At 38.2% G+C, this 19,480-nt stretch overlaps 1 protein-coding gene across 1 annotated transcript in view; it reads right to left on the bottom strand.

The window, feature by feature from the left end:
- LOC149718738 (DNA (cytosine-5)-methyltransferase 3B-like) overlaps positions 1 to 19,480 on the bottom strand; it is an 81,007-nt gene that overhangs the window by 52,751 nt on the left and 8,776 nt on the right. Inside the window, exons 2-4 of the mRNA XM_089852159.1 lie at positions 6,374 to 6,441; positions 4,886 to 5,041; positions 615 to 731 (exon numbers count right to left, since the gene is read on the bottom strand). Coding sequence (XP_089708285.1) covers positions 615 to 731; positions 4,886 to 5,041; positions 6,374 to 6,424 — 324 coding nt within the window. The 5' untranslated portion in view covers positions 6,425 to 6,441. The remainder of the gene's footprint in view (positions 1 to 614; positions 732 to 4,885; positions 5,042 to 6,373; positions 6,442 to 19,480) is intronic.

Here is a 19,480-nt window from a genome sequence, read left to right as displayed (position 1 = left end):
CAATTTTCGCGCATACCTAGCCTATGTAAACAACTCTGACGTCACGTGTTTTAAAGAAGGCGTCCGTTTTCTTCTTTCCCGGCTTAATTCTTTGAAAATTTTCCTTATTATAGTTAATATAAATAGAAATAATAGTAAAAATAAAAATAAAATTTAAATAAGATTTGCAAACGCTTGAGAGACTACAGTCACTCGGAGTCGATACACAAAAGACCTAGGCTTAACCCTCGTCAACGTCCGTAGGTCGCGGCCATCTTTCTTGTTTACATGGGCTCGCCAAGGTTTGGATGGAGGGTCAAAATTCATACCGCCTTTTTATGGACAAATATTGTCTCGCTTTTTTTGTAGAGGGTAAGCTAAGTCTCTACTCCTTCTACAATACAGCTCCGTGGTCCCATTTATATTTTGTTGGTTTGAAAATTATCTAACAGCAAATTTTTATCCTCATGGTTAAATGGTCAACCTATATCATATTTTCTTGTCTAATAAACCTATCTATGGGCTTTGTCCTAGAGTCCCGAGGGTAATGATCTCATCGCTATATGTTATTATGTTAGTATTGTAGGGTCATCGGATTCTAGTCCCGAAAAAAAGATTAACTATAATATACTTACATCTATGGCGCATCTTAAATTCTTTTCAAACCTCGATGGCATCTTTTTTGAAGCAAAGCGTCTCGTTTTCTCACCAAATTTCTTCTTGAAATCCAACACGTTATTTTTTCGAAAGATCTGCAATATACAGAAAGAAGCCCATATTTAAACTGCAACTTGTTACACAATGCGTTACAGACACATAATTTCGGTGTTCAATCTATTTAGTTAATTTCATTGAAGGTTTTGCTACTAATCATTAAATTTCTCTGTTATCGGTTGTAATATTCGTAAGAATACAAGTGGAGGATAATTGACATTTACGTAAGTCAACGAAATCTTAAAGGGCCCTTTACACGTTCAATTTAATGCTAAAAATAAGTAGGAAACATTCAAAATATTCAATATCGTATAAAGAAATCAAAATTTAAAACCATCTAACCGTTTTTAATTTTCCTAACATTATTAGAAACCAACTAGTTTCGATATCATGAGGTGTTCCTCACACTTTTTTTTTTTTTTTTTTTTTTTTTTCCACCTACAACACTAGTGCTTAGCCGTTAGGCTTTGAGCACCAGGAAGAATCGAGCGGGAGACCCAACGCGGCCCAGCACTGACGGGGGCCGCTAGGTCGTATGTGTATAAGCAGGGAAGGAAATGAGGTTTACTTGGGAGGTGACGGAAGGTGGAATTGGGGTAAGTCACCTCCGGCGGACACGGGACAGTCGGCACCTATAGGGCAGGATCGCCGACATGTGTCGTATTTCCTCAAACTTTGCCGCCCAGAACCTTTCTTACAGGAGTGCGCCACACTCCCGGCGTTCCTCACACTTGGAGTACAAAAATCAAGCAGCTTTTCCCCATACAATCTTCAGGGCTTAATTCAGCCAAACGCCGCGACGCTAGCGCCACCACACAAATTCTCGCCTCTGAGAGAGAGAGCCGTGCGATAGTGGCGGTCCCAAAAAAAAAATTGTCACTAAAGGGGTGTTTCTTTTTTTAATACGAAAAAAAAAAACATTTTTTTATTGTCGTTTAAGTTAAGACATAAGGAGATAATTAACATCAAGGTGGTATCTCTCCAGCCTACGAATGAGAGTATTGTGTGTCAGGTTCTAGCTGACGAACGTCTCATCTCGAGTGTTCATAAAAGTTAACATCCCAAGGCAAGGCCGAACGTATTTACTGTAGAGTAAACCGCAGTCGAACACCCAAAGTTTTTCTCTCCTAACATATTTCTTGGCCCAAACTAAAGTCTGCCACGGAAAGCTGGGTCTCCTTAAAAAAATTCGCCCCCCCCCCCTTAAAGAGACGAAAATTCAAGTTTTTTGAAAAATAGGTTTGTTCCGCACGTGATGAGCTACTCGGCCAACACGTTTCATTTCTTAAAGGGAGGGTGAAGTGGAAAATCAAGTGATTTTTTTTCGATTCTTCTAATTATAAGACCAGTCTGCATAGTGAAACATTCAGGAAACACTTCTGAATGATTTTAAAATTCAAATTAGGTTCAGATTTTTCGGATAATTTGAAATTAGGACCTCCGACCAGTCACGTAACGCCCTTTCCACTTCACCCTCCCTTTAAAGTTTTTTTTATTATGAATTTGGAATTTTGCTTTATCTTTAATTTCGTTAGCGATAAGGCTTTATGTTTAATTAAATACCGTCTTTAAAAACATTAGCACGCCCTACAATACACCTTCGCCGTAAAAAATGTAAAAACTGTCAACGTGGATGAATCCTCCATGCTCAGCCTAAATAAGCCCAGCCGATGTTACTTCACTCTCCACCAGGGAGCACAAATCCAATTTTTGTGCTCACTACTCTCCACCGCTGTGGAGCGCTGCTTTAAAAGTTCGTTCTTGGTCGTGGCCGAGATTTTAGAAATTTTTCTCTCAATTCACGCGAGATCGGCTGGGAATGTAAAAGAGCTCATCGTCACAAATTTCAGAACTAGAGGCTATAGCTAGTGTTCGTACGGGGACCCCGACCCCGACCCCGAAAACCGGGGATCCCCGACTTTTTCCCCCGACCCCGACCCCGGTACCTAACATGTAAAATGTAGTCGGGGTTTTTTTCGGGGTTAGATTTTGGTTAGGTTATTTTTAGCAAATTATTTTTTGTCCTGCGCCAAAAACAATCATCTCATTCGTCTCAAATAAGTTCTCCGCTTCTCCTTTATGAAAAAAAGGGCAAGGGGGTAACTAACAACAAACAAAATACGGTAAAAACAGTCACCAAAATTCCAAAGTTCACCATCCTCCCTCTCGTGGATCGGCGGCCCTCCCCCGTCTTTTGTAATGGCAGTGGTCTTTCGTGGGAATCGTAGCTGCGTAGCTTGGAAAGTCGAAATTTATTGGGCTTTTTTACAGTTTCTTGCCTACTAGCTATGAGTCACTAGCTAAGTGCGATACGAAAATAAAGATTCTTTCCAAACACCCAGAAATTTAACGATTTTTTTATCATTTTTCCAAACTTTTTCAGCATGCGATGTCTTACCCCGACCCCGACCCCGACTTGTTTTTTTCGGGGATAACCTGCCCCCGACCCCGACCCCGACCCCGATTAAATTTTTACCCCGTACGAACACTAGCTATGGCTAACAGTCGGATATAGGACCTTGATGTAGATTGTGGTTAAGATCATAGAATTTTATGAAGAATATTATTTAACTTAGTTAATTTAGTCATCGGAATATGATCAAAATATTAAAAAACCAAGAGCTAACGATAACCGAAAACTGATACAAATCAAAAATTTAAGATTTTAGGTACGTGAAAGAAACAGAGCACTTGTGGAACTCACCCACGGTAGGGGACTAGTGGAAACAGGAAACGATAGAAGCGGTCACGTGGGTGTAACAACAGACACACAGACAGACAGACACACACGATCGTTACAGAACCTCTCCGTGACATACCTCACTCGGGGAGGTATAAAGCGCCATCTAGTACACATATTGGGTGAAAATATTTACTCTGTGAAACTGAAAATCGACACGCACTGGCCTAGATCATCTCGGAGGCTCCGCCTTAAACCACCTATGGGGTTAACTGAGCTCGGTTAGATATATTATAGTAATTAAAATTTATCCAGATCGCACCCGGGTCGCTCGTCTAGAAGTAAAATGCTCAACCACTGAGCCATGGAGACTTGATTAAGGTACGAGTTTTTATCTTTTAGTTTATCTTTAAAGGGTCGGGGATAGGGGGCGAAACCCTCTTTTTTGTGGGGTCGGATACTTCTGAATTTTTATCTGCGGAGTCGGAGACTTCTGAATTTGTATCTTTGGGGTCTTTCTATTTATTTTCTTTTTATTTATGTGCTAATTAAATATAACGATGTGGCTGCTACTATGGCCCAGCCCTTGGGTCAACTTGTTTTTAAATATTCCTTGTACGCAAAGAATTGCTGTAGTGCGAAGCGTTGAGATTTAGGAAAAGGCGTCAAATTATTGTAAATGTAACTAATTGTAAGCAACAATATTTTGAAAAAGGCGTGAAATTATTACGAACGTAACTAATTGTCGTAATTTAAAATTGGGGTCGATGACAGCAATCTCAACCTAACATTAGCCTAATTACGTAACAAAAACTTCCGATACCCTGAATTTTGAGAGTAACTATAAAGCTTAATCGTCCACTTTCCTCTAAAGCGTTGGAAAATAGGCGAAGTTATTCTGTCAATCTTTTTAGAACGTGGTAAAGGCAAAGGAAATGCTTAAATGATAAATTTAAATTATATAATAAACTATATGCGGTTCAGAGTGAGCCTAAATTAAACACACATTTAAATGAATAATAACATTAGGCACTTAATAGATCAAGACTCATGTTCGCGTTGGTTTCAGGTTTGATTTTTCTGAAGGCGCATGTTGTCTTTTCTATTTAGCGGCTAAAGATAATTTGTCTTTAGGTACGTCAAAGATTAGCAATCACGCTGGACAACCAAGAATATTGTTGAGGTGAAACGAGAGGGTAGTGTTAACGAAAGGGTAGTGTTAACAGACGAATCGAGATTTTAATATAACAGTTAATAAAACACTAGGAAAATTCATTTTTAAGCCTGTAGTAGCTCATTAATAAATAGCAATATAGTTGCGTACTTAGGTAATTAGTGTTTAGATAGTCATAGAAGTAATATTTTAGTTTTAGATAAATTAGTAATATCTTGGCAATTAAGAGACTTACACGTAACTATTTTATAATATCATTTATAACCATCATGTTAGTAACGAAACACGGGTATTTTGCTTATACAACAGTTCAAAATTAGAAGATGATATAATTTTACCTGACTGAAGGTTTTTTCACCAAACCAATAGATCCAGACGCTGTTGGATTCTGCGTCAGGCTTTCCAATATCTTCTCCCTTGATAACCATGCCTGGCCACCAAGCATATTTACCAAAATAGGCCCAAACAATATGGCCGCGCCCAAAATCAGTATTCTAAAGTAAAAAGAAAAAGTTCTTGATTTTAGTAGAATATAAATAATACGATATTTTTTTCTCTCGTTGTTAGCGAATATATTTATTACTATTTGACATTTGTATATTACATGATATTCACATATATAATTTCAGTTTTATGAAAATTAATACCATCCTCGCTTACGCTTCATAGATTGCGTAAGTATCATGACGGTGGCATGTAAAGTATAGGATTTTTCCTTTGAGTGATGCTGTATATAAAAATTTTCGGTGTACCTTGTATCGGAAGTTCCCATTAAGAACAGTTCCTAAATAGCAACCGCGATTTTAAAAAAAGCGCCGTTGATCAAAACTGTCGCTCTGGGAAATAGCCGTGTTTAACTCGAGTTTTGAAAATGCTTAACCCTTTAGTTTATCTTACCTATAAACTACAACTAAATCGCCACAAGAAAACCTAGCCTAGCTTTATTTAACCTATTGGTGTTCAAATAACAAAACCTAACCTGTCCTAATGCTATATTGGGATTCACAAAACAAAATTTAACCTCACCTATCCTAATACTATTGGCATTCAAAAAACCAAATTTAACCTCACCAAGAAGTTATATCTAGTATCTCAGAGAGAAGGTATAAATTCGCCAGATTTCCAGCTGTATCTCCAGTCCAAACGTAGGTCCGGAGTCAATCCCCGTCTCTAAATTACAACCAGCATCTCATTGGTTCTTGAAAACTCACGTCAGCGCGACGACGTGAGTGACGAAAATTACAGTCATATTTTCCGACTGAGGAGAGGCGAAATAGCCCGGCGCCTCCTTTTACGTCCCCCCTTGTATTTTGAAAGGGGAACTGGGACTATGGCGCGCGAATACAAAGACATCTTGTACCTTCTCTCTGAGATACTGATATAACTTCTTGACCTCACCTAACAACCTAAGACTATTTTGGCAGGGTGGCAAAAATCCGTGGCAAAAAGGGGAAAAAAACCGGCAAAAACATTTCCCCGATTACAATGATAATTAGAAATACGAACTTTGGCTTGTATTTGTCATTCGTGTTATTATATCTTTTCAAACAGCTAATATGTCTCGATCAGTTTTATAACATTTAGAACCTCGTTTATTTAGATTTCTCGCTCGCATATATCACAAGTTAACACTAACACTTAATTCGATAGTTTATCATTATATAAAAAATCCGTCTTTTTAAGTTAAAATTATGGTTCAAATCATTGATGCAAAACAATTGGGCTGAACACAGTCATTCTAACATTAAGACAATACTGATATTATTTGAAATACTGAAATTCACTGTAAATATTTAAAATAAAAGCATTGGATCAAATTATCTTACCGGATTCTCAGCATTAGTTTCAACTTTTCTCTTTTTTTCTGAGCTTGCCATTTTTCTTTGATCGACCGCTAAGTAAGAAAAAATGAAATTTATTGGATGAAAGATATATAATAATAGCAAAAGTAAAAGATATAAAAACCAAAAGTACACTTCGTTGATACCTGTTCGCGCCGTGTAATATGAAGCCCTCCATTATCCCAGAATAGTGTCGACCCCCTCTGCGTATGACTGCCTTCCCGACCGTCGCACACGGAACAAGCCGTGATAAGGCTCATAAAGTAACAGAAGCTCTAGTACCAAAAATTAAAGTTTGGATGGCTTGCTTCATTTATTACTTTCTATAAACCTATGACATCCAGCAACTCTTCCCTAATTGGTTAGTTCCTGTTGGCGGTTGAGCGGAGGGTACTTTGCTTCTCAGTTTACATGTCGTCTACAGCCAAAGGCAGGGGAATTGTTAATGAAGTGTACTTTTTGTTTTTTTACCTATATACTTTTGATAATAGTAATGTTTATAGTGCAATGAAACACTACACTGTGCACTCTAAAAATGTGTTCAAATAACTTGTAAAAATATTAAAAATAACACTGGGACCGCACTTTCGCGTTATGTTTTGAACAATGTGGTAGGATTTTATCTTAAGGATGCAATATTGAACAGTATAGTTAGGGATGTGAGTCAGTAATTTACCGTCCGTAAATTTACCAAATGCCGCGCAAATTACCGTTTTATATCTTACCGTAATTATACAATGGTAATTTACCGGTAAATGACGGCGGTAAATTACCAAACATTTTTATTACGCATTAAATATTCATTTTTACACGTAAATGATCAATTATTTCTGTGTTTACTTCCTAAATGACTCACCAGGCGCTACTCGCTAGTGAGTACTTACCAGATCTGTGTTAATTAATTAGATAGCTAATTAACATTCTAATTAATTGGCATATTTTACTAATTGAAAATGGTAATTCAATTACCTTGCTGCTAATTGAGAAGTAATTTTAATTAATCGGTATGCATCGGAAAGGCATTTATCTAATTAAAATTCAATTAGATTTAGAATTAACTAATTAGCCAATTGCATTTTCAATTAATCTCCAATGTCAATTTTTAGTAAAAACTAAAAATCGAGGAATTTATTCATGATTCATCTATTTGGATATGAAAAAAACCTTATAATATCGATGGAGAAACCTTCGTGCTATTCTTAATTAAGGCTCGAGGATTGTCTCATTTTTTGAGAATAAAACACGGCTTTCGTATCCGTTTTTCGAGGAGTTTAAAACATTAAACTTTGTATTTCCAAAGGCGAAGTAGGAAATCCATGGTTACTTTTGTGGTGTTATTTACTACTTAGGTTTCCCCTAAACTAGACAAGTAATTAATTAGAAATTAGTAATTATAATTAATTACTTTCATAAATAAATGTCTTATTTCTAATTGAATTTAATTAGTTTTCATTTCTAATTGAATTTAATTAGTTTTCATTTCTAATTGAATTTAATTAGTTTTCATTTCTAATTGAATTTAATTAGTTTTCATTTCTAATTGCTAATTAGTTCATAAATAATTATCTAATTGCTAATTGGCTAATTAATTAGTTTGTAAACATTTATCTAAATTCTAATTCTAATTAAATTAGTTTCCAGCTAATTAGCACAGCTCTGTTAAGAATACAATATTGAACAGTATAGTTAGGGATGTGAGTCGGTAATTTACCGTTCGTAAATTACCGGTAATTTACCAAATACCGCGCAAATTACTTTTATATCTTACCGTAATTATACAATGGTAACTTACCGGTAAATTACCGTGGTAAATTACCAAACATTTTTATTACACATTAAATGTTCATTTTTACACTAAAATGATCAAATATTTCTGTGTTTATTTCCAAAATGACTCAACAGGCGCTACTCGCTAGCCAGTAGTAAGTTGCAATAGAAAATAGTATTTTAAAAAATCTTTAGTTAGAGATCAGATTAGAGGGGCACGGCTGCCGTCTTGGTGGCAAAAGCCGTAAATAAGTGTAAAGCAGGGTTCATAGAACTTTTGGAAAACAAATTTCCCTGAATTTTCCTGGTTTTTCCCGTATATGGAATATCCTATGCATGGAGCAATTGTTAACGAAGGAGGGGGGGGGGTAATTAGGACTATTACATAATCAAAGGACATCCCCGTATCTCTAATATAACCAGAGTTATGAGCCACCAAAGTATAGAGAGCTTTCAGATGAGATAGTAGTACGTCACACCCTCCCAAGCCTTACCGCTGTTCTGGAAGTCATATTGGGTGGTCTCAGCTTCAATCCTGCTTTAAACCCACCAATATGGCAGCGTAAATTATGTCACGAGACTCAGCTCCTCCTCCAACTGAAAGCTCTACAGTGTAATGCTAATCCTATGGAGGGGATGTTTATGAACATTTTGCTTAATTACTCGGCCCCTGTTCGACGCAAATTTCCCTAATTTCCCGGAATTTTACTAAAAATTCGAAATAATAAATTTCTCTGAATTTTCCCTGAGGTTTTTGTCAACTATTCTTTTCCCTGATTTTTCCAGGTTTGTATGAACCCTGTAATTAACCTTGGCAGTTACCTTTTGTTGGCAACCTCAATGCTTGGTAAGAAAATGTCAAAATCTAAGATTTACAGTATGGGCCCATAATTATAGGATGTGGTAGCCATAGACCACCGACGCCACGCTCTCTCCCCCCCCTCAATATAGAAGAGACGCATTTGGGACATGTGAAAAGAAAGGGTCATACTATGAGTCTCCTAAAGGATTAAGGTAAAAGCTACCAACAACTATTTCTTTTTAAGTAAGAATCTACAGATCACTGGAAGCTCCGGACACAACCCCGACCTGTCTATTATCTAACTAGGCGCCAACCCTTATCTACTGCCACCATCACGCCCAGCATGACAAATGTATCAGTAGAAATGGGTATAGACGAAAGCGGAGCCTACGTTAATCAAGGCCCGCGCATGGTCTTCTGGCTATGGGCGGCATTGAGAGTACGCGCCTGCTTGTTTTTTGCACTTGATTCGCGAAAGGGGCGCTTTTAGATAGTAAATGTCAAGGGATCTTCCATTTATTTGAATTTGTTGAGCGGGAAGATTAGAGGGATCATGCATAAAAATGTTTGGACTAAAATATTTATTTAAATATAGGAAAGTCATGCATTTCTTATATATTATTATAATAATTATTAAAAAGATGATAAAATTTATAATAATTATTCTTAGAAAGATAAAATTTATAATAATTATTATTATGAAGATAAAATTTATAATAATTATTATTAGAAAGATAAAATTTATAATAATTATTATTATGAAGATAAAATTTATAATAATAATTATTAGAAAGATAAAATTTATAATAATTATTATTAGAAAGATAAAATTTATAATAATTATTATTACAAAGATAAAATTTATAATAATTATTATTACAAAGATAAAATTTATAATTACTAAATTAGAAAGATAATAAATATCATATTATTAATAGAAAGATGAAAATCATGTTATTTTTATTAGAAAGTTAAAATAATTATAAGAGATAAAATAATAACTATGTAAGAAATACATTAATTATAATTATGCCCTTTCCACCCAGCTGTTATAACGCTCCAGGCAGTTTACGCGCCTTGTTCTCTCCCTCTCTCCCCGTACGAAACATTGCGACACGTGTTCCAATCACCCGCGAAAAGCAGATTTTAAATTTAAAACCGTAATCCTAAGAGCGCCACAAGCGGCGAACTAAAATGGCAAAAAAAAAATCCTCGAAAGCTAGGATGCGCGGGCCTTGATTAACGTAGGCTCCGACGAAAGACTAGCTTTAAACTATTGAGTTTTACCATGGGAAACTTTCTAAACCTTTGAGTGTAACGGAAATATTTAAGTTTGAACGCGCCTTAACCCATGCTCGGTACCCACCCCTCACAGTAAACCACCCAAATCTTCGGGGTTGGGGGTCGTCTCACAGGGGGGGGGGTCCCATTCAACCGAATCTCAATGGACAGAATCGCATTCGACAGAAAATGTTTGGCTAGAATTTCAAAATCTAGCCCAATGGCTATATTCCCGATGGACCGAAATCCCAATCGTCTGAATATGCACTTAAAAATACATCAATATAACTTGAAACACGATAGCCGTCAGCGATTCGGTGGTGTAGTTTTAAAATATATAAATTAAATGTTTCGTGATACCAGAAGTGGTATGAGACTAGAAGTGAAGGGCTCTAGTATTGGTAATAGATCCTGGCACTAGTGAACAAATTTGAGGATTTTATGCCGCTTCCCACGCGCTAAAACTAGAGAGAGAAAAATTGGTCGAGTTCCAAAAACATTTCCCACCCCCTTCCCCTCAACCCAAAGCCGCAGAACACGGACCCGGCTCCTTGAATCTAGTTCGGCCGTCTACCACCGCGAGCGTCTCACGTTTTGGAGGGAAAATTCTGAAACCGCCACTAGAGGGCCAACCGTTTGTGTTTTATCAAGTCTTTTCACTAATGCCGAGTGAAGAATTTGGTTAGCTCAATACTTCTAGTATCATACCACTTCTGGTGATACTAATTAAAACGTTCACTTTCATTCCTTTCAAGGCAAGAGATATTTTGAATTAATAAACAATTTGTGCTTAAAATGAAGTATAATCTTAATGGTAGTTCCATCAATTTTTAAGTTTTAAATTAAAATTTTAATATTTTGGTTTCGGGTAGGTTAGGTTCGGTTCGGTTAGGTTATTTTCCTATTGATTAGCTACCTCCTTTTCCAAAACATTCTCCTGCTAATTAGCTACCACCTTTTCCAAAATATTCTCCTAATAGTTAGCTGCCACCTTTTCCAAAATATTCTCCTAATAGTTAGCTGCCACCTTTTCCAAAACAATGGTTCCAATAATTCGTTGCGACCATTTCAAAAATATTCTAATATTAATTAGTTGCCACCTTTTCCTAAATATTTTTCTATTATTTAGCTGCCACCTTTTCCAAAATATTCTGCTATTAATTAGCTGCCACCTTTTCCAAAATATTCTGCTATTAATTAGCTGCCACCTTTTCCAAAATATTCTCCTATTAATTAGCTGCCACCTTTTCCAAAACATTCTCCTACTAATTAGCTACCACCTTTTCCAAAATATTCTCCTAATAGTTAGCTACCACCTTTTCCAAAATATTCTCCTATTAACTAGCTGATAACGTGATAAATATGACTTAAAATAATAAAAAAAAACTACAATTCCCTCTAAAAAGTAAATTTTCGGGGATCTGAAAGTATTTGGTTCTTCTAAACTAAAATAGGTGCTTAATATTTTACAGAATGTTCGCGTATGGTGCTCAATTTCTTTGACCATTATTTTATTATAAGTCAAAGAAATTGTTTGCATGCAAAGATGCAATCTTTGCGCTCCCGGGAATTAAATTCATTTTAGTTCCATCGGGTGTATTAGCGCATGCATTCTTGTCCCAATGGACCGAATCCGAAACCCGGAGAAGTGCGGGTTTTCGCTCCAATGGGACTGTCCCATTGGACCGAATCCGCCAAAAGTGCGGGTTTTTCGGTTGATTGGTACTGGTTGCGGCCGAATGCGATTCGGTCCAATGGGGCAGAGCCCTCACAGGTGGTACGGAAGACGAGATTCAGATTATAGAAATATCAACCACTTCTTTAATAGCTGAATTTATAAAAGAGGAGGAGCTTATCGAGAAAATGTTGTCCTTGACGTCATTTTCCACGTCATCTCGCAGGAGCAAATGAAAGTCGGCCTAAAGCATAGCCCACTTGATCACGCTGACTGATCCAGCAACAAGCTTAACCGAGGGGAGTATACTTAAAATGAACACTCTCTTAATACCGTTGAGCCTTGGCTATACTTGTTTATTCACACTCATTTTAAAATTAAAGTAAGATAATGAATGTAAATCAGTGTTGAATTGCATAGTTTTCAGACTAGGATTAGTACCATTTACACCAGGAGGCCAGGCTACTCGGCGTACAAATTGCAGCATCAAGTAGCCTTGCCTCCTGGTGTAAATGTTATCAATACTCCTAGTCTTAAAACTATGTATACAGAGACGAAGCAACATTCCAACAAGATGGCCAAGTCCATAATTATAAATTCAACTATTGTCTCTATCATTCATTCGTAATTCTGCATGCTGTAGGCTATTGTAGATTCTGAGTTGGTTACGACATTCAATCCAATCCCTAACACATACAATCCTTTTAATTTTTTTCTTGGCTTATGGATTAAGTTTATTCTCTACCTCCAAAAATTATACGCCTAGCGCAATCTCCATCCTCTTTCTATCATTCATTGGAAATGACGAAGGAAAGACAAACCAGCGCAGCTTTCTGATTTTCCCGCCAATATAGCCTCCAGGGATAGATTTAATTTTAGAAGTAGGAATGGAGAACAGAGTAATCTGGGCGCACGTCAAAGTTCCGGACCCCCTTCCCCGGAACGGGGAGGGGTATGAAAGAAGAGGCCGGTCATAGCGACAGAGGTTAAAAGGAATTAAGTATTTTTCGCCGTCTCCGTCACCAACGTCATCAAAACGTAGTTTAAGTGAGCCAATAAGATAATTTAAACTTTTCGTTGCGTGTTGGAGGGAGGGGCTCTATACTGGGCTCTGAGTCCGACTGAAGTAAATACTAACCGTTCTCCATTCCTACTTCCAAAATTAATTCTATCCCTGAGCCTCTCAATTCACCTAGTTTGACAGCTCTTCCCCCTTCATTCGCTTGGATCAATTCGCATACTTATTCGCTCCTCCGCTTGCTCCTCAGTTCGCCAAGTGTGAACCAGGCTTAAGTTTCAACAGGTGTTCACGCGTGGGAGGGAAAAATGCCTCTCTACTTTTTCTCTCGCTTAAAATTTTGGGTTGGGGAACTTTCTCTAAAGGCCTTTTGTTCGATTTCAAGGGCAAGGTCGGGGCTTAGGGGCTATACAAAGAGTTTCCAAGAAGTTGATTCCCATATGTTCCAACAATTTCGCTTGTCAGAACCCACTCTCGTCGATATTATAAACGTAGGGTTTCCCTTCGCTGCAAAGAGCTTTGCGATTTTACGGACCTTGTTTGCAGGTCTCAACTTCAGTGAGACAAATTATAAAATAGTTAATAGTCCCACTTTTGCGAAAACGGACCACTATTGCTCTTAAAGGGAGGGTGAAGCGGAAAATCAAGTGATTTTTATCTATTATTTTTCTAATTATAAGACCATTCTGCATAGTGAAACATTCAGGAAATATCTCCGAATGATTTTAAAATTCAAATTAGGTTGAGATTTTATGGATATGAGGACCTCAGACCAATCGCCTAACGCCCTACCCTCTTGATAACAAAAGTTCTCGTGGCACACTCCATGCCGAATGAAATTTAGCGCAAGATTTGATAAAAATTCTCGCGATGTGAATCAAGTGACAATCGTGGCGCGAGATGCAGAGCGTGCCACGAGAATTTTGTTAAAATTCTTTTTAACCGGGCGTTACGCGATTGGTCAGAGGTCCTTATTTCAAATTATCTATAATATCTCAAACTAGGTTGAATTTTAAAATCATTCGGAGATATTTCCTGAATGTTTCACTATGCAGAATGGTCTTATAATTAGAAGAGAAGTCAATAAAAAATCACTTGATTTTCTTATTCACCCTCCCTTTAAGGCACCTTAAAATCGACAACGAGTTTTTAGTGAGTTTCCCCTCGATGATTACCCGTAATCCAAACGCAACCCTTAATCTCCACCCATTTAAAATCACCAATGAATCCCACGATAACAATCCTTTAACCATTAGGCCTAGCTATTTAATATTTTCACAGTTCATCCGCTATGTACTAGCTGCAAGAACGGATTCATGCTCATAAGAACATAGGGCACGAGATATTCTGTCCCCGTCCTAGCATACTTGGTGTAGGTTCACGTCACTTCATTCCGCCATCTATGACTGTCTGCAGCAACTATACAGATTATAGAAATGTATGCTTTTAGACACGTGACATAAATATTAGCAGACGAATCTTCTCAACCAAGTATGCGAGGATGGTACCAGAGGATAAAGCTATTGCCCTCTGTATGGCGAGCCAAAGCGGACAAAATTCGAAATTCGCTCTCCCTCCTTAGATATTTCGCGCTCTCCCTCCTTATAATACCCTCGCTCCCTCTCTTTAAACCTCGCACCCTCCCTTCAAAACCTTCCCTCTCTTTCAAAACCTCGCTCCCTCCCTTCAAAACCTTCCCTCTCTTTCTAAACCTCGCTCTCCCTCCTTATAATACCCTCGCTCCCTCTCTTTAAACCTCGCTCCCTCCCTGCAAAACCTTCCCTCTCTTTCTAGAACTCGCTCCCTCTCTTTAAACCTCGCTCCCTCCCTTCAAAACCTTCCCTCTCTTTCTAAACCTCGCTCTCCCTCCTTATAATACCCTCGCTCTCCCTCTTTATAATACCCTCGCTCTCTCTCTTTAAACCTCGCTCCCTCCCTGCAAAACCTTCCCTCTCTTTCTAAAACTCGCTCCCTCTCTTTAAACCTCGCTCCCTCCCTTCAAAACCTTCCCTCTCTTTCTAAACCTCGCTCTCCCTCCTTATAATACCCTCGCTCTCTCTCTTTAAACCTCGCTCCCTCCCTGCAAAACCTTCCCTCTCTTTCTAAAACTCGCTCCCTCTCTTTAAACCTCGCTCCCTCCCTTCAAAACCTTTCCTCTCTTTCTAAACCTCGCTCTACCTCCTTATAATACCCTCGCTCTCCCTCTTTAAAATACCCTCGCTTCCTCTCTTTGAACCTCGCTCCCTCTCCTTATAAAAGCCTCGCTCTCCTTCCTTATAATACCCTCGCTCTCCTTCCTTATAATACCCTCGCTCCCTCTCCATATAAAAGCCTCGCTCCCTCTCCTTATAAAAGCTTCGCTCCCTCTCCTTATAAAAGCTTCGCTCCCTCTCAGCCTCGCTCCCCCTCTTCATAATAGACTCGCTCCCCCTCTTTATAATAGACTCGCTCCCCCTCTTTATAATAGACTCGCTCCCCCTCTTTATAATAGACTCGCTCCCCCTCTTTATAATAGACTCGCTCCCCCTCTTTACAATAGACTCGCTCCCCCTCTTTACAATAGCCGCGCTCTCTCCTCGGAAAAAACGGTCGCTCTCTCCCCTCAGGAAAACGGTCGCTCTCTCCCCTCAAGATAACGGTCGCTCTCTCCCCTCAAGATAGCGTCCGGCCTTGCTTGTTTTTTATCGTTGCCTTCCACAGTACATTTTTTTGTTGGGATGCGCTATTTTGCAAAGCCATACAGTTGCGGTGAAGATATTCAAACAGCTCGTGCTACTTTACAGACCGTAGTTCAGGAGACTCATACTGCAGACTCTGTATAGGTTGGAATTATATACAAATTATTACGGATAATTACAGATAATTATAAAATAAAGTGCAAAATAAACTAAAATCTTATTATCCATATTTTTTCATGTAATGACATGCCAATTTTCTGGGTAATTTTAAAATAAAGTGAAGTAGCTTATGTTTAAAAAGACAAAGCTCTGGTGCTTAACTATGCAAACGTTAGCTCACACGATTGTCAGATATTGAAGAGGTAATTTCGGAAATTACTCGGGTACAAGCATGCTTGTTGTAGTTGTTTTTCGACAGTCATTTAGGCGGTCCAAAACAGTCCGAAAATTAGTGAGTGCACTTTTTGGCAAATTGCAAAATGAATTAATTAATCTTCATTAACAAATTAATTCTAATATCAATTTTGTCTGTAAGTTGTACTCAAGCATTTATTGTGCAACTTTAGAAATAATTGCTTTTGTGTTATGAATTTAATTAACTTTAAGGTATGTTTCCATTTCTCCCCATCTCAGATTGGTGGTTGCCCATTTCCGCACAGTTTTATTTTTCACACCTTAAAAACCCATAGCCCGTTTCCGCACAATTTTTCATAACCCATTTCCGCACAGTTTAATAAAAAAAAACAAAAAAAAAACCATTTTTACTTTCTTTTAGAAACCTTAAGCTTGGGCTGCTGACTCATTGGAACGTAAATAGGAAAAATATGAGGTTTTATGATTATAAAATTTTCGATACTATTCAACGATAGATTTAATTTTGATACAGATTTTACAAACGGTATTTAAAAAATGCTCCTTTTACTTCTATTTTTTTAACAAAAACACACTTAATTTAATGCTAACGTCTATCAATACACTTTTCTTTATAGATAGTGATATTGCAATGGTCAAATCACAAGTTTAATAGGATACCTCTACTGTAGCATGACCTAACTGAACCAAACCGAACCCTAACCCCAACCGAACCCGAACCAAACCGAACCCTAACCCCAACCGAACCCGAACCAAACCGAACCCTAACCCCAACCGAACCCGAACCAAACCGAACCCTAACCCCAACCGAACCCGAACCAAACCGAACCCTAACCCCAACCGAACCCGAACCAAACCGAACCCTAACCCCAACCGAACCAAACCTAACCTAACCGTAACCGAACCGAACCAAACCTAACCCTAATCGAACCTAACCCCAACCGAAGCCGAACCAAACCGAATCCAACCCTAAACGAACCGAACCTAACCTAGCCAAAACCTAACCGAACCAAACAGAACCTAACCTAACCTAACCGAACCAAACAGAACCTAACCTAACCTAGCCAAAACCTAACCGAACCAAACAGAACCTAACTGTGTGGGAATGGGTTATGGTAAAAGATGGTGAACTAAAATTTTAATGTAGAAATGGGTTATAAAAAGTGTGCGGAATTGGGCTATGATTCTCGAAAATTGTGCGGAAATGGGCATCCTCGCTCAGATTTCCCAATCGGATTTTTTCTCCCAATTTTTCAGATTCCCATTTTCCCCGAAACCACGTTCCTCCCAAAGCTCTTAGATACAGAATTTAGTAAGGTGGAATTGATTAGGTTCGTTGCAGTTGTAATTGATTACTTTAGGCTATGTTTGGTTGTAATTGATTAAATTAGGTTAGATTTGGTCGGAATTGATTAAATTTGAAAAGGTTGGATTTGGTTGGCATTGATTAAAGTAGATTTGGTTATGTTTGGTTGGAATTGAACAAATTAGATTAGTATTGGTTTGATTTGGCTGGATTTGATTTATTGAAGTAATGTTTCACTGGGTTTGAATAAATAAATTCAGGTTAGGTTTGGTTGAAATTGATTAAATTAGGTTAGGTCAGGTTTTTTTTTAAATTGATTAAATTCGGTTAGGTCAGGTTTGGTGGTAAGTGAATAAATAAGGTTAGATTTGGTTGGAATTCATTATTATAAAATTTCCGTCAGATGGCGCGGCGCTCGAGCCCTGGCGGTGATTCTGCAAACCCGTGTATGGCGCCCTAGACTCAATGGGAGTAGTTTTCAGACCGTCCGCAAGTGGCGCGGATTAGAACTCGCAAGAAACTCTTTGGAATTCAATAGAACTCGCAAGAAACTCTTCCGAATTCAATAGAACTCGCAAGAAACTCTTCCGAATTCAATAGAACTCTCTCGTATTCAGAAGATCTCTTGCGAACTCAGCAAAATTCGAACTCAGGGTTACACAAAAAAATGAAGTGTCTACCCTCTCGCAATTAAGATTGTACGAACTGTACTTTTTGTTCTAATATCTTTATACTTTTGGTAATACCATAAGTTAATTATCCTCCTCTAAGTACACAAAACGCTATGCTTCCTATGGCAATAGTGTCTGTCTGGATTCCTTTACAAAGACCCTATCATGGATGAAAAAAAACTAACAGGGATAAATCAAACTCGTAGACTTTACATTACTAAGAGGGAAACACGTTTGTTACCAACAAGGCTGTCAGATTTGATTTCGATTTTATTTTTTTAGCTCATATACCGATTCAAATTCGGAAGTAGATTCATAGAAATTTTGCCATCTCGTGGTAACCTCGGGAACTTTTATTTAAAAATGTCGATTCCAACTTTAGACGTTTGAGAATCTTCGTATGATTTGTTAGGGTTGGTAACTTGCATACGTTATATTCAACGTTTTAAAGCTAAAGTTTCGAAACTTTTCGAGTCATTTAAAGTCTTCAACTAAATATTATAAGTTTTTTTTTTAATTTCAACAGAAAATTAGCTCTGCGAATAATAGTAGACTTGAAAACTATACTAAGCCTTGACTAGGTATCAGCGGAATCCCGATTCCAGAGCCGCCGGCGGCTGAGCTCGCCGTAACCGCGAGAACAGAAAACATTCCTCGTAAAAAACAGATACACGGCGTCTTAAAAAGTCCAAGCAAAAGCTACCCAGATTGATAAGATCTTCGTGCCTTAACTCCCAAATAATCTTTCGTATTGTGAATAGTTTTAACTAAAGAATATTTCAGACACTATACTCAATATTTATAGTAGTTCCCTAATTCCAACAGAAAAATAGCTCTGCGAATTATAGTAGACTCGACGAAAACTACACTAAGCCTTGGCTAGGTATCAGCGGTATCCCGATTCCCGAGCCGCGGGCGGCTGAGCTCGCCGTAACCGCGAGAACAGCAAACATTCCCGGTTACGATTACGTGGGTACAAAAAGCAGACGAAACAACAACCGACTTGACCCCGTGATTGAATCGGTAAATTGAATGTTTCCGGTTCTTATAATTTCGGCCGCGAGGGTGCGTTTCGAACAAACATTTTACCGCCGTGATTTATCCCTGTTGGTTTTTTTTCATCCATGACCCTATACCCTATCCGTAACATGTATCAACTCAACATTAATACAAAATTGTGCTGTATGAGCTAGCGCTTCCTACATATTCTTTACTACGCTTTAGGCCTGAAACCTGCTTCGAACTCGCCAGAGAGAAGAATTTTGGGGTTCGGTTTGAAAAATGCTTTCCCCCCCAATACCCTACGCGAGAGATAAAAATACGAAGTTTTGAGATAGCGGGAGGGAAGGTTCACCTGCCAGCTTGACTACTAACAGAAATACTACTAGTGAACTCTCCCAAAATATAGCTCCACACATTTAGTAACCGTCTCGGCCGTTCGGTGGCTGCACCTCGACAGAATTTTCTCTCTTTCGATCTTAGAGCCACACAAGTTCTGACGTCACGCTACCCTGCCGAAGAT

This window comes from Phalangium opilio, unplaced genomic scaffold (genome assembly GCF_054372755.1).
Source record: "Phalangium opilio isolate 3A_F unplaced genomic scaffold, DU_Popi_V2 ptg000002l_1, whole genome shotgun sequence".
In the NCBI taxonomy this organism is placed as follows: domain Eukaryota; kingdom Metazoa; phylum Arthropoda; class Arachnida; order Opiliones; family Phalangiidae; genus Phalangium; species Phalangium opilio.
This window is presented reverse-complemented; position numbering and strand designations above follow the sequence as displayed.